Source organism: Arthroderma uncinatum (assembly GCF_011692745.1).
Source record: "Arthroderma uncinatum strain CBS 119779 chromosome Unknown scaffold4, whole genome shotgun sequence".
NCBI classification, from domain to species: domain Eukaryota; kingdom Fungi; phylum Ascomycota; class Eurotiomycetes; order Onygenales; family Arthrodermataceae; genus Arthroderma; species Arthroderma uncinatum.
In genome coordinates this window covers 2,594,896-2,607,707 of record NW_022983866.1, presented here as the reverse complement: position 1 = coordinate 2,607,707, position 12,812 = coordinate 2,594,896, and the positions used below count along the sequence as shown (strand labels likewise).

The following is a 12,812-nucleotide window of genomic DNA, read 5'->3' as shown; positions in this document are numbered from 1 at the left end:
AACTGGCGACAGACTTCTACGTTTGCAGCGATAGGCAGCCTCACCAGCATGCGGTATCACCTCCTCGCTTCCGATCTGGGCCCAGAACTAATTCTAGATCTCTTAGACACCGGCGTACACCCTCAGCTGCCAACCGGGATATCTGGTATCGTCGACGGCAACGTTACGGATGCAGGGAGGCCACCGACAGCACCGAGTTGGAACCGCTCCCTCGTCTCCGGCCAGATGGATTCGAAGGATATACTGCATGTATAGACAGCGTGATGGACTGCCGCTTTCGATTTTAGTTTCAGCCAGCTGCCACCCGTCTTCCGCTATTTATACATGCGGGCCGAGTTGCGTGGAGGTCGAAGGCGAAAAGGCAGGGATATCAAGAGACGGGTTTCTCCGTATACTGGGGATATACAGATCAACGCTGAGAGCAGTGCCTGAGCGTCATTACGTGCATGTCCAAAGCTACAGGAGGACGGGACATGATCCGGCGCTGATACCTACGCGCCAGAGTGCTCAGGCTTGCGATGTACAGGATGCGAGGGTGAGTGCAGGAGGCCAGACCATGAAGACAGGATAAATGTGATAACCCCGATCGAAGGTGGTCGTTTACTCCTTTTAGACGATAGCGACAGGCATAAACACGTCGTCCGGCCCTTATGCCTGTCTTGCTGAGGTGGCTTGCATCGATCCCGGGCCCAGCGTCCATCGTCCATCGTCCGTCGACTGTACGGATGTCTGTCTGCAGCGTGAGAGGAGAGTTCGAGGCCAGTGCATCCCATGGGACGGTTGAAGATTGGCCTACGATGACATATTCTGGGACCGACCAAGGCTATACCTGCATGTACATTGGGATATAGGCGCTCGTATATACACTGGAGTCGGACAAAGGGAACTCCGAGCTATGTTCATACAAGTCTATCGACAACGACGAAGAGACTACACGAAACGATGCTGACTGGTTACCAGAGAAGGATGCCACTTGATGTACGGAGTATGTCGATGCCATTGCATATGGCAACTTCACCTTCTCCGTGGTCGATCTGGGGCTTCACGCCACACGCGACAGGAAGCAGTCCTCGCGTAGCCGGGATACTCGCCAAGGGCCATGTACACGGTGCATCCATCGTTCTATAGGACGGGCTTGTGACTTCGCGGCCCCTGCGACAGGAGAAACTAAAAACACCAGGTGGATATCGATCTAGAACGTCCAGCAGGGAACAGGATGGGGGCAAGCTTCGCGGCTCAGAGATAGGAGATAGACAGGAGACTGACGATATACGATATAACATATGACGGCGATGACGATGTCGATGGCAGGTTTACAGTCTGATGGCTACATACGATACTCAGTCTGCCAGAGCTGGTGATGTCTACATCTGTCTACGTCTATCCGTGGTCTGAGCGAGCGTCCCCGGACTCTATCAACACCAACTAGCAGTGACCAGCGCAGCCACCTGCAACGAAGAAACCCTGCGGCTGTTCTCTGCCCCAGACTTTTGGCTTTCGCTGGGCCCTCCCACCCGCCGTGGGCTGTTCCCTGTCACTCGCTAGTCACGTCTACGCTGCAAAAAAGATACAAAATACAAAAAAGCAGAAGGAAAAAGAAAAGGAAGAGAGAGGAAAAGGAAAAAGAAAAAGACCGAGCCAGGCGCGAGCAGCAGATATATAGAGTAGTGTGTCGCCTGGACCTCTGCTCCGTCATATCTTCAATCTCAATCTTCAATATTGTCATCTCAATATTCAGTCGTCGTCTTGTCATCGTCATAATCACCCTCGTTGCATCGTTATAGCGATAATTGACGCATACAGTCTATACCTATACATAATATTAATACGTCGACTACAATAATACCCACGACGGCAGCGACAGAGATGGGCGTCACCAAGACAGTCCTCAGGAACGGCAACGGCGTCGACCGGCCCATCAAGGGGGACGAGGTTGTCATCGACTATCGCGGCTGTCTCTACGACCCCAGCAGAGCCACATACCACAACATGGGGAAACAGTATGTCGGCCTCTTGTCCTCTCTCTTGTAGAACTGCTGCTCATGCGCACTCGCTCCAGGTTCGACTCGTCACAGGACCGAGGAGAGTTCAAGACTCCAATTGGCATCGGCAAGGTCATTCGAGGTATGAATTGTCCACTATCAACGAGAGACACGGTCTAACATCTCCTAGGCTGGGACGAGGGCGTGATGAACATGACAGTTGGCGAGAAGTGCATACTGACCATCAGCGGGTATGTATATCTGTATATCTGTATATCTGTATAGCGGTCCACGTATCAGGCTGACTGGATTAGGGATTATGCATATGGCGACCGGTATGGCTCCGTGAATAACTGCATGCCCAACAGCATCAGGCTGCGTGGCGTTGACTGCTAATTGCTAACTGCTAACTGGCGTAGTGGCTTCCCCGGACTAATACCACCGAACTCTACACTCGTCTTGTAAGTCTCTCTCTTTCACTCTCTCAATTTCATCTTCATCCTCTCTCAATTTCGTCTCTATATCTTCATCACCTGGTGACCTGCCAGGGTGTCTCGCATTGGACGAGGACGGCTATGCAGGACGCCCTTGGATATCCTTGCCCGTCCATTTTTCAGTTCTCCCCGCCTCTCTTCTCTGCTACATACATCTCTCATTCGACGGAGAATAATCGATGATCTCCCCGAACTGAACCCCCACCCTGCCCCCTTTTCCCATCCTTCTCCCTCTGTCATTCGTTTCGTCCCGTCTCCCTTGCATGTACGAAATACGCGCCCGCCCTCTGCTCCGTTTTCCGCTTTCCGTTCTCCCTGAGCGCATGGTTAATCTGGCCGCTGCTTACGATGGTTACAGCGAGGTCGAACTTAAAGGCATCAGCAGACGGAGCTGAGCCAGTTGGCGAGCAGAGGGAGGATCTCGGAAAGGCAGCGCTGCGTCCGTCGCAAGGTCGTTGTCGGCCAGACCATGCTCGCCGTCGCTTTGCTTTGTCTCGTCGTATACGCCTGCCATTCTTCTCGCGGCCCTGGTCTGCTCTTCTTGGCCGGCATGGGTTGTTTTCGTCTATCTTTTATGGCTTAGTTTTCTCGTTTTCATGCTGCCATGACTATTTCTTTTCTCTTTCCCTTTTTCCTTCAGCGATGACTGCATGTTTGATCCTTTCTGCTTCGATTCTCCTTGGTCGCCTTTTGCGTTCTCGCAGAACAAAAAGCGCTTTCTTATTATCTGTTCTTAATATACGAGTAATGAATATACAACGACAGGAGCCCTGTTGACTACATCTGAGCATCGTGGTTATTCGTAGAGGTGTAGCTGTCTCATAACCTGCTCGATATCAGGCATATCCTCCCTCGTCCCCCAGCAAGTAGCAACATGCTTCCAAAACTGCTCCTTCGATCTCGCACAGGACGCCCGCTCGTACAGCGCCTCGACAGTCTCGATGCCATCCGGCGGCAGATCAGGCATGATGTTCGACAGCACCGCATAGCTAAGCTTACCATGTCTATACAATGGCACCATACGAGAGCAGCCACGACACCAAAGACCATCCGCAACCGTCCCATCGGCAACGGACCAAGGCGGAAATACCAAACAGCCCCGATTAGCAGGCAGATCCTGCGCCAGCACGACGTAGAACTCAGATATCTCTTCCCACCAGCCTGTAGACGATAACATCACTGGCGTAAATGGTTGAAGGGGCGCGTCTCGTAGAAACTGCATAAAGTACCCTTCCATCAGCGTAGAGGCATGCATACCGTCCGCGGCCTGGAGACGATGAACTTCCTCCATCGACCCGTGGACGGAGAGGGAGAACTGTCGTGCGCATTTCGCGCTGACGAAGCCTACGGGCCTCTGTCTGGATCCGATATACATGACCGGCATACCCGGTGGAGGAAAGGTGAGGGAATCATCCAGCTTGAAGCACTTTCTGGCGAATTTGACCGGTATCACCCACAGCGCGGGGTTGATGCGTAGACACTGAAAACAGACCCGGCGACAGGTAAGGAGGAAGAAGAAAGCGCCTGATTTCTTGCATGAGATGCACTCTGAGGAGACGAGGGCGGAGTAGATTGTTGTAGCTGGGTGGAAGGAGAGCAGTCTTGTATCGGCCAGGTTGGTCAGGGCTGCTCTGGCATGTTTGAGAAGCACTTGGTAGACTGGGAACGAGCCTACGACGGCTCTGGCGCGGAGAGAGGTCTGCGATAGGCGGACGAGAGACTGGACGTCTAGTTTCTCGCAGATGAGATGTAGGAGTTCGAGGGATAGATGGTCCAGCGAGCCGAGCGAGGAGGTCGAGGTATCGTACTCGCTGTCCTGCTCGCGGGGGAGAAGCGATGGCTGCTCGACCGAGTTGCGTATCGAGACGGCGACCGTTTCTTGGTCTTGGGTATAGTATCCGTAGGAGAGATGGGAGAGAAGGCTCTCCGCCGTCCACTTTGATTTCATGACTACGTATATGTTTAGGTAGAGGCTACGATAAGACATAAGAACAATGCATGTGTGCTACATACAGCCATAAGATAAAAAGAAAAAAGCATCTAGGAGTGCCAAGTAAGGTACCATGTAGCCAGAAGAAGTAAAGTAAAGTGGCTAAAGTTATATTGTAATAAGGAGGTAAAGGGGGAGAATAGAAGTAAGTAACGGCAGATCGAGGGAAACATACGAAACGGGATAAAGGTAAGGTAGAGGGTAGAAGTTAGGGAACTGGAATGCAATGCAAACTAGGGGGTTAACTGTAGATCCGTGGTGGTGATGGTTTTTTGTCAGGGAGCGTTGATGGTACAAAAATTTGATAGCTGACCAGAGTACGGAGGGTAGGTAGCTGCCGCCAAATCCGGCTATCTATGAAGAGAAAGAAAAAACGTCGACACGTAAAGCAAGTACAGAAGGTTAAGGTGGATCGAGATGTAGAGAGTTGAGGATAAGATTAGAGGATTCCCATGCATAGATGGCTCCTATAGATGGCCTTGAGAAAAAGGGAAGACGGATTTAATTCCAGCCTAGCGAGTTCTCTGCCATGACGGGGGCACTGATCTGGGCCGTGCGGCCGCTACCAGCTCTCGAATACCTATCGTCTACACTTGCGTTGCCTACCGGGCTGCCGGCGCGGTCGTCGTGGTATGGTGATGGAGTTCCCATGCCGCTGGTCAGGGAGTCCGATCGGCGGTGGAGGTTGCGCTTCTTCCTGTATCTGCGTGCGACGAAGAACATGGCTGCTCCATACAGGGCTGCACCGCCGACGACACCGAGGCCGATACCGACAGAGCTGGGTCTGATGCCTGAAGAGCCGCCGGAGCCTCCTGGACCGGCGCCCTTGTCTTCACCGTCGGATCCAGAGCCGTTGCCGCTACCGCCTGAGCCGGGAGCGGTGGAAGGGTAGCCTGGACCGCTGCCTCCAGGGCCGGACGCGCCGCCGGGGAGGAGGGGGATGGTGGGATCGATCATGCTCATGATGGTGCGGACGGAGGTGTCTGGGTTAGAGTACAGTTTGGACGTGGCGGTGATCAGGCTGGAGGCGAGCAGCTTGTACAGATCCTTGGGAATGTAGACGAGCACGGTAGCGGTGGTGTATCCCTTCTTGGTGCCGAGGTCGTAGGGCTTGATGCCGGCGATGGGGGTGGACGGGGTGTCCACGTCGAGGCCGTAGGAAACGCCAATGGGAACGTACTTGATGACCTGCGCAACGGCGTCGGTGTTTCCAGAGATGAATTCGTAGGAGAGGGAGGCGTTGAAACCGAGCTGGATGAGGAGGGAGTTTGGAGGTGGTGGCTGGGCGTTTGGCGGAGAGATCATGTGTGGGAGCGGCTTGGGCGACTGGGTTGCTACGGTCGAGGTGGTGACGGTGGAGGTCTGGATGAGAATCGAGGTTGGTACGGAGAGGGTGGTTTCGGTGTTTGTCGAGATGGGCGCGGTGGTGGTGGGCGAGGGCGAGGAGGTAGGGCGGGTGGTGGTGACCGTCTGCATCGTGGAGGGCCTGACGATGGTGGTTTCCGAGGCAGTGTCTGACGTAGACCCGGAGCCAGAGTGAGTGGAGGAGTATGCGCTGGTCGACGAGCTTCCGGTGGGCGTGGGAGTGACTCCTGTTCCGCTCATCATGGTGGAAGGGGGGAAGACACCCGACTTGCTGGACGAGGGAGCGGTGCCGGTGGCCGTAGTCTCTGTTCCTGAGGGAATAGAGAGCGAGGGGAAAGTCACAGACGTCTCTGTAGGCTGACTCGATGATCCAGACATAGTGCCAGTGCCAGTCATAGTTCCGGTGCCAGTAGCAGTACCTGTAGCAGTGCCGGTGCCAGAGCCGGTGATGGTGGCAGGATTTCCAGTTGGCGTGTAGGTAGGGAAGTCAGTGCCGGTGCTGTTGCCGGTGTTGGTGGCAGACGCAGTGACAGAGATGGAAATTGGAATAGAGATGGAGATTTGGCCTGAAGTGCTGGCCGTTCCAGTTGCAGTAGTACCAGTTCCAGTTTCAGTGCCGGTAGCAGTACCCGTTGCAGTAGCAGTGCCGGTAGCAGTGTTAGTACCCGTTTCAGTGCCAGAGCTTGACGGAATGGGGAGCAGGGTAGGCAGGATACCGGTGGAGGCTGGAGCAGAAGTTCCCGTACCACCACCGGTGTAGGTGATGCCTTCAGAGCCGCCGGTGGTGGTAGGAATGGCAGTAGTAGCAGGTCCAGTCATCGTGTTGGTGGTGTTTGGCACTGGAGACTCTGTGGCCGACGTAGGAACCAGAGTAGGCAGGAGAGTAGGCAGTTCGATGCCGCTGCTGGGGCCAGTCGCAGGTCCGGTATGGCTGATACCTTCAGAGGGAGACATGGTAGGCATCTTCGGCTCATTTGGTCCAGTTGGTCTCGTTGGCTCTGGCGTGGTATGAGATGCCTCTGGCGTGGTATAAGTAGCATCTGTAGCATGAGTAGCCTCCGTGGGCATGGTGTGCGAGGTCTCCGAGTCCGTCTGGGTCAGAATCGGGGGGAGCGGTATGAGTACGCTGGAGCTGGAGCTAGACTCAGTCGGCGGAGTGTAGACAGGCGTCTCAGTAGCAGTTGGAGTACCCGTTGGAGTCGTGTCCGTACCCGTTGGAGTCGTGTCCGTACCCGTTGGAGTGGCAGTTGGAGTGTTCCCCGGACCCTTCATCTTGCTGCTGCCACCCGGACTAGGCTGGCTGGGCGAGCTGGTCGCCGGCGTGTCGCCTGAGCTGGACGTCGCAGAAGTGGCCGCAGAAGTCGTGGTGGTCGAGACGGTGGTATCCTTCGGGGACGCGCCCGTAGGCTGCATGGCGGCGTTATAGACGTTAGGCCTGTCGCTGAGGGTGACCATGCTGCCGTCTGGCCTGACCTGGACGGTGACGGGCACGACGACGACCTCTCTCTTGGGCTTGTTCCATGGCGTGCGGTCGAGTTCGCGCTTGACGAGGCGAGGGAAGTAGTACTGTGGTCTGTTGGCGGCTGGGTCGACCGCATCGACGGCGACGACGGCGAGCAGGGCCGCGAGGAGGGTAGACGGGCGCATGGTATTAATTATGGTATGGGATAAGGTAAAGAGCGTGATGGAACTGGTCCTAAAGAGCGACTGATGCCTCGACGGCGCCTACGATCATACCCTGCGATGGTCAGATGGGAAGTCGAGAGGATGAAGAGAAGAGGATGAAAGAAAGGAGGCTAGGGTGGAGTTGGGGCCGTACATCAACCGCAGCGTTCTATTATTATGACCGGGAACTGAGACACGAGACTATCAGCGACTATTCACGGCTTTGATGTGATGCGTATGGTGCTTTGATGTGGTGCTTTGATGTGGTGGTGCGATGGGATGCGTATGGTGATGATGCGTATGGGGTGATGGGCGCTTACAGAAAGAGCGTGGTGCCAGAGGCGAACGAGGGACAAACGAGAGACGAAAGGAGAGTCGAGGGGAGAGGAGGAGAGGATGAAGAGAGAAGGTCAAGGTAAAGAAGAGAGGATAGAGTCAAGGTGAAAGGAAGAAGAAGGCTATAACCACTAGGGCCTCGCTAAGAGGAGGAGGAAGCCAACGCAGCGATGTAACATCCACGACCCCTGACGGCCCCTGGTCTAGTGCAGACTATACGGAGTACGGATATACATACACGGAGAAGAGGATGACAGAGATACAGACAGAGATACAGACAGACACAGAGAGGAGAAGAAGGATATACAGAGATACAGAGAGGAGAAGAGAAGAGAAGGGAGATGTATAGGGAGAAGATACGTCGTGGTCATGGTCAAGGCTATAGGAGAATAGGAGAGATATACGGTCCCTGTCTATATCCGCATACTTGTCCATCTATCCTGTCAGTCTCCCTGTCCTGCCTGCCTGTCTCCTGCCTGTCACCGTTGGATGTTGGCTATGGGCATGCACACGGCAGGAAAAAGAAAGAAAGACGAAAGAAGAAAGAAAAAATAAAAGAAAAAGAAAGAAAAAGAAAGAAAAGAGCGTCGATCCTCGTGTTAATGCAGGGATAGATTACTTCGGGCCGCCGCAATTTAACAGCCTCTAGCCTGATAGTCCATGTTATAGTTATGGATGGAGATGGTTATACCAGAAGCGGAGGCCCTCGATGCCCTGCTCGCGACAGAGCAAGCCCCGGTCCTCCGCCATCTCCAGCTCCTCGCTCGCGACGCCGACGCTCCAGCCAAAGCGCTGCCCGGCCTCGTACGCAGTCACCCCCCGTCCGTACGCTCGCCAGTCCCAGGCCACCTCGCTCTCGGGTGCGACGCGCCGTAGCTCCTCGAACCAGGCCTCTAGCTGGCGGAGCGTCTGCTCGTCCGTCCAGTCGTGCCGCTGCACCACCAGCAGGCCGCTCTTGAACCGGCGCAGACGGACCGGCAGCCTCAGCTTCTCCCACTGCTCGGCCGCGGCGAAGAAGTCCGTGGGACTGACCAGCTCGACCCCGTTGCGGGCACGGTTGAAGACCGCCCACAGGTCGATGAGGCTCATGATGCCGCCGGCTTGGGGCAGGATGGCCTGCCGCTCGTCGGTGAGGTACTCGGCCAGGTTGCGCGAGAGCTCGGAGATGTACAGGCTCGAGGTTGAGCCGAGCATGTCCTTGGTCGTGACCATGCCCAGCGCCGCGGCGGACTGGACGGCAGACTGTGACTGCGACTCGTCCTGTTCCTCGGCGCGCGAGAAGGATTCAGCCAGGGCGACTACTTCTTTGGCGGAGGCCATCAGCGCTTCCAGGTCCTCAAAGGCGCCGCCTATCACCGCCTCATTGTTCTTTCTCGTCTCCAGCCCTCGTCGCTCCAGACCGGCAATCCCAACGGCCGTGGATCGTGCCGTGGATAGTGTCGTGTCACCGCCGCCGCCCTCCAGCCTGTCTCCGGCCGACGGCTTGAACGACTTGGGGATGGGGGGAGCGTCCTGCAGAATCCACTTGCGCTGGATGAGTGCCCCCTTCAGTCGCTCGTGGAACGCTCGCTCCCCGCCTGCTCGGAACGAGAGCTTGATGCACTCGACTATCTCGGTGTTCTCCAGCTGTCTCGACGAGGTGAGGAAGGGTGCCGGAGAGCCTGCCCGGCCTGGCGAGAGGCTTCTGCCGCGGCTCGACGCTTGCAGTCCTGCACCGCATATCTCGCATTCCTGGAGGGACGGGTGGTTAACAAACGTGCATCTCGGGCAGGCCTCCCCCGTAGACGTCGTAGACGTCGTAGGTGTAGATGCAGATATAGGTGTAGATGTAGATACAGGTGTCGGAGGAGGCCTTGCGGATGCGATGGCGGCTTTCAAGACGGTGGTGAGAGGCGGCTTGATGCCACACGCCAGACACGGCGGGATGGCCGTCGCAGTCGCAGACGGGTCAAAGTTGGACGGCACCGGGTTGGAGAACGAGCATATCGGACACACCCACGTCGCCGTCCTGCCATCGCTGGTGATGCTGCCGATGCCACCGATGCTGCCTGTCCTTGCCGGCGAAGACACCCTCAGAGGCGACGAGTGCGGTGCAGACGAGATGCCCTGTCGAGCACGCCGTTTCTTCGGCAGCACACTGATCTTGGGCGAAGACCTCAAAAACCTCGCCTACACGTAGTTAATATACAGTGCACATAGTCAATATAGATATAAATATAGATAGAGAGATACCTGAAACTCGATGCGGTCTACATCTTTCAGGTCGATGGCGACGGAACACTGGCGGTCCTCGACGTCGACATAGCATATCCGATGAGAGGTCAGGTAGGCATGGCCACACTGGTAGTTGGGTATTTTGTATTTCCTATGCCTGTTAGAGTGTTTCTTCTTGCTGGAGTTGGATGCTCACCCTTCATACAGCCCGACGGCGTCCTGGACGAAGAGCAGGCTTTCATCTGGTAGCAGAGACGGGCGGAGGGCGGTGGTGAGGTCGACACGTTGGAAGAACATCTAGCACTCATCTTCTTTCCTGTACTCTATTCTCTATCCTCTATCCTCTATCCTCGTTATATTTATCAGTTATGCTGTTATGTGTCTATGTTGTATATGTTGTATGGGTGGCGCTAAGCCAAAGTGAAGCGAAACACACTTCATCCAACTTCAACTTCTTCACTTCACTTCAACATCTTCACTTCAACATCTTCACTTCAACATCTTCACTTCAACACTTCATCATCTCACCTTCATCACCATAACTTCATCACCTCCTTATCATTTGATGCGTTCGTAGCTATACGTCATGAACACAGCAACTCCTCCGTGGCGTTCCGCTTCTACTGGTATGTCTACTCCTCGATAATTCATTCATCCTGCTAACATTCATAGCCACCGCTTATACTCCAGTCCAGGCGCGTCGTACTCTGACCCGCAACTCATCCTCACAAGCAGCTTCGACAACAGCCACCGAGATGCGTAAACGGGTCGAGTGGCCGGCCACGGTCCGGGACTACGTGCAGCGCAGCTTCGTCCCCGAACGCCAGATCCCAGGGATAACCCGCGCCGACATGGAAGAGAAACTGAAGCAGATCATCACCGGAGCCGCGGAGACTAACCACCTGGGAGCCATCGACTGGAAGACCCTCCCCTTGCCCCAGCAAATCATCCAGGACGAAAGGAACGCCGCCCTCGCCTCGGTGACGGACATGCTGTCTATCGGACCAGGCGGAAACGACAAGCCCTCGCCCAAGAGAAAGTCCGCTGATATCAGCACGGAACTCGACACCAGGTGTCAGTTTTCTGTCTCAGCAGCAACGAACGAGCCGCCGCCGTGGAGAACTGGTAAATTCCACGACAGCGAGTCGGACAAGCGCAGACGACTGGAGAGCGACGGCAAGATGGCATCAAGCAGTAAGTTTAACAATAATCTAGAGAGCAGGAAACGACGGTTTGAAACTTCCTCTTCCCCTACCAAGTTCAAGTCCCCCTCAACCTACTCCCCGCACGACGACGGCTCTCAGACGCCTGAGGGACCGGTCATCGGGCGCAGCCAGGCGCTGGAGAAGCGATATCTCCGCCTGACAGCCGCTCCTAACCCGGACAATGTGCGTCCGCTGCCAGTGCTGAGGAAGACCCTCGACATGCTGAAGAAGAAGTGGAAGCAAGAGAACAACTACGGCTACATCTGCGACCAGTTCAAGTCGCTCAGACAGGATCTGACGGTGCAGCACATCAAGAACGAGTTCACCGTGCTCGTGTATGAGATCCACGCCCGCATCGCGCTCGAGAAGGGCGACCTCGGTGAGTATAACCAGTGCCAGACGCAGCTTCAAGGGTTATACCCGATGAAACTAGGCGGACATCCCATGGAGTTTAAAGCGTATCGTATTCTTTATTTCATCTACACCCGCAATCGGACAGCGATCAATAGCGCCCTGTCAGATCTAACCCCCGCAGAGAAAGCTGATCCGGCCGTCAGCCATGCCCTCGAGGTCCGCTCTGCCCTGGCCCTCGGCAACTACCACCGTTTCTTCCAGCTCTACCTCGACACCCCGAACATGGGAGCGTATCTTATGGATATGTTCGTCGAGCGCGAGCGTCTCTCCGCCCTTGCCTGCATCTGTAAAGCGTGAGTCTCCCTTTCTACTTGCATATGATATGGCTGACCAGCGTAGGTATAAACCTGAGGTGAATATAAGATTTATTACGGAGGAACTGGGCTTCGAGTCTGACGAGCAGAGCGCGCGGTTCGTCCTGGACCATGTTGCAGAGCACCTGCTGCAAGAGAGGGCCGACGGCGTCAAGCTTCTCACCGGAAAATGCGGTCTCGCTTTCGAGCAGGCCAAGAACGATGCCCACAGAGTCATTGACATCAAGGGCCAGATATAACTCCATCCGATCGATCTCTTTTATCTACTTTTTACTTTACTCCTTCACTATTCACTTCACTTATATCCAGCATCTTGTTTCATGCGACTGACGGAGTTACGGCTATGGACTTGCGACTGCACATCGGAGTCTGGAGTCCCTTTTGGTATATATGGTATGGGCGGCGGATCCGAGATATGAAACGGAAGCCAAGTCGGGAAGCAAAACTCTTCCTTCGGCTCACGCGATGCGAGTCACGGAGTGGGCTTTTCTTTTTCTTTTTTCCCTCGAATCAGCCTTCCTCAGGGGTAGCTGGCTATCACGCTGGTGATGGCGGATATGATGATAGGCGGAGGAGACAGGGTGTTCCCGGTCGATATTGCTGGTGGCTTGCTGTTTATACGAATAGAAATGGAGCTCATCATATCATCTTATTCTGGCACCTCGTAGCACGTAGACCAGCTTGTTCTTGTCCAGGGCTGTCAGCCTCAGGCACGACTTGCAGTTGCACCAAATCGCGACTCCTCAACAACTACATCTCTACACCTCAACTTCAACTTCAACTACATCACAACTACATCTCATCACAACTACAACTACATCTCAACTACAACT

At 55.0% G+C, this 12,812-nt stretch overlaps 5 protein-coding genes across 5 annotated transcripts; 2 read left to right on the top strand and 3 right to left on the bottom strand.

Moving 5' to 3' along the window:
* Window positions 1-1,866: 1,866 nt before the first annotated feature.
* Window positions 1,867-2,447, top strand: GIQ15_06145 (FKBP12; the record flags this gene model as incomplete). The annotated part of the gene is made up of 5 exons (XM_033553562.1): window positions 1,867-2,000; window positions 2,060-2,124; window positions 2,173-2,233; window positions 2,297-2,317; window positions 2,402-2,447. 5 exons carry the CDS (start codon window positions 1,867-1,869, stop codon window positions 2,445-2,447), a joined length of 327 nt encoding a protein of 108 aa, XP_033404706.1.
* Window positions 2,448-3,272: 825 nt separating this feature from the next.
* Window positions 3,273-4,424, bottom strand: GIQ15_06144 (uncharacterized protein; the record flags this gene model as incomplete). Its single annotated transcript, XM_033553561.1, has 1 exon — window positions 3,273-4,424. One exon carries the CDS (start codon window positions 4,422-4,424, stop codon window positions 3,273-3,275), a length of 1,152 nt encoding a protein of 383 aa, XP_033404705.1.
* A 543-nt stretch (window positions 4,425-4,967) lies between these two features.
* Window positions 4,968-7,478, bottom strand: GIQ15_06143 (basic proline-rich protein; the record flags this gene model as incomplete). Its single annotated transcript, XM_033553560.1, has 1 exon — window positions 4,968-7,478. The coding sequence occupies one exon, from the start codon at window positions 7,476-7,478 to the stop codon at window positions 4,968-4,970; it is 2,511 nt and encodes an 836-aa protein (XP_033404704.1).
* Window positions 7,479-8,501: 1,023 nt separating this feature from the next.
* GIQ15_06142 (uncharacterized protein) lies at window positions 8,502-10,343 on the bottom strand (the record flags this gene model as incomplete). The annotated part of the gene is made up of 3 exons (XM_033553559.1): window positions 8,502-10,001; window positions 10,065-10,197; window positions 10,243-10,343. 3 exons carry the CDS (start codon window positions 10,341-10,343, stop codon window positions 8,502-8,504), a joined length of 1,734 nt encoding a protein of 577 aa, XP_033404703.1.
* A 289-nt stretch (window positions 10,344-10,632) lies between these two features.
* GIQ15_06141 (SAC3/GANP domain-containing protein) lies at window positions 10,633-12,218 on the top strand (the record flags this gene model as incomplete). Its single annotated transcript, XM_033553558.1, has 3 exons — window positions 10,633-10,672; window positions 10,719-11,958; window positions 12,005-12,218. 3 exons carry the CDS (start codon window positions 10,633-10,635, stop codon window positions 12,216-12,218), a joined length of 1,494 nt encoding a protein of 497 aa, XP_033404702.1.
* Between the last annotated feature and the right edge of the window lie 594 nt (window positions 12,219-12,812).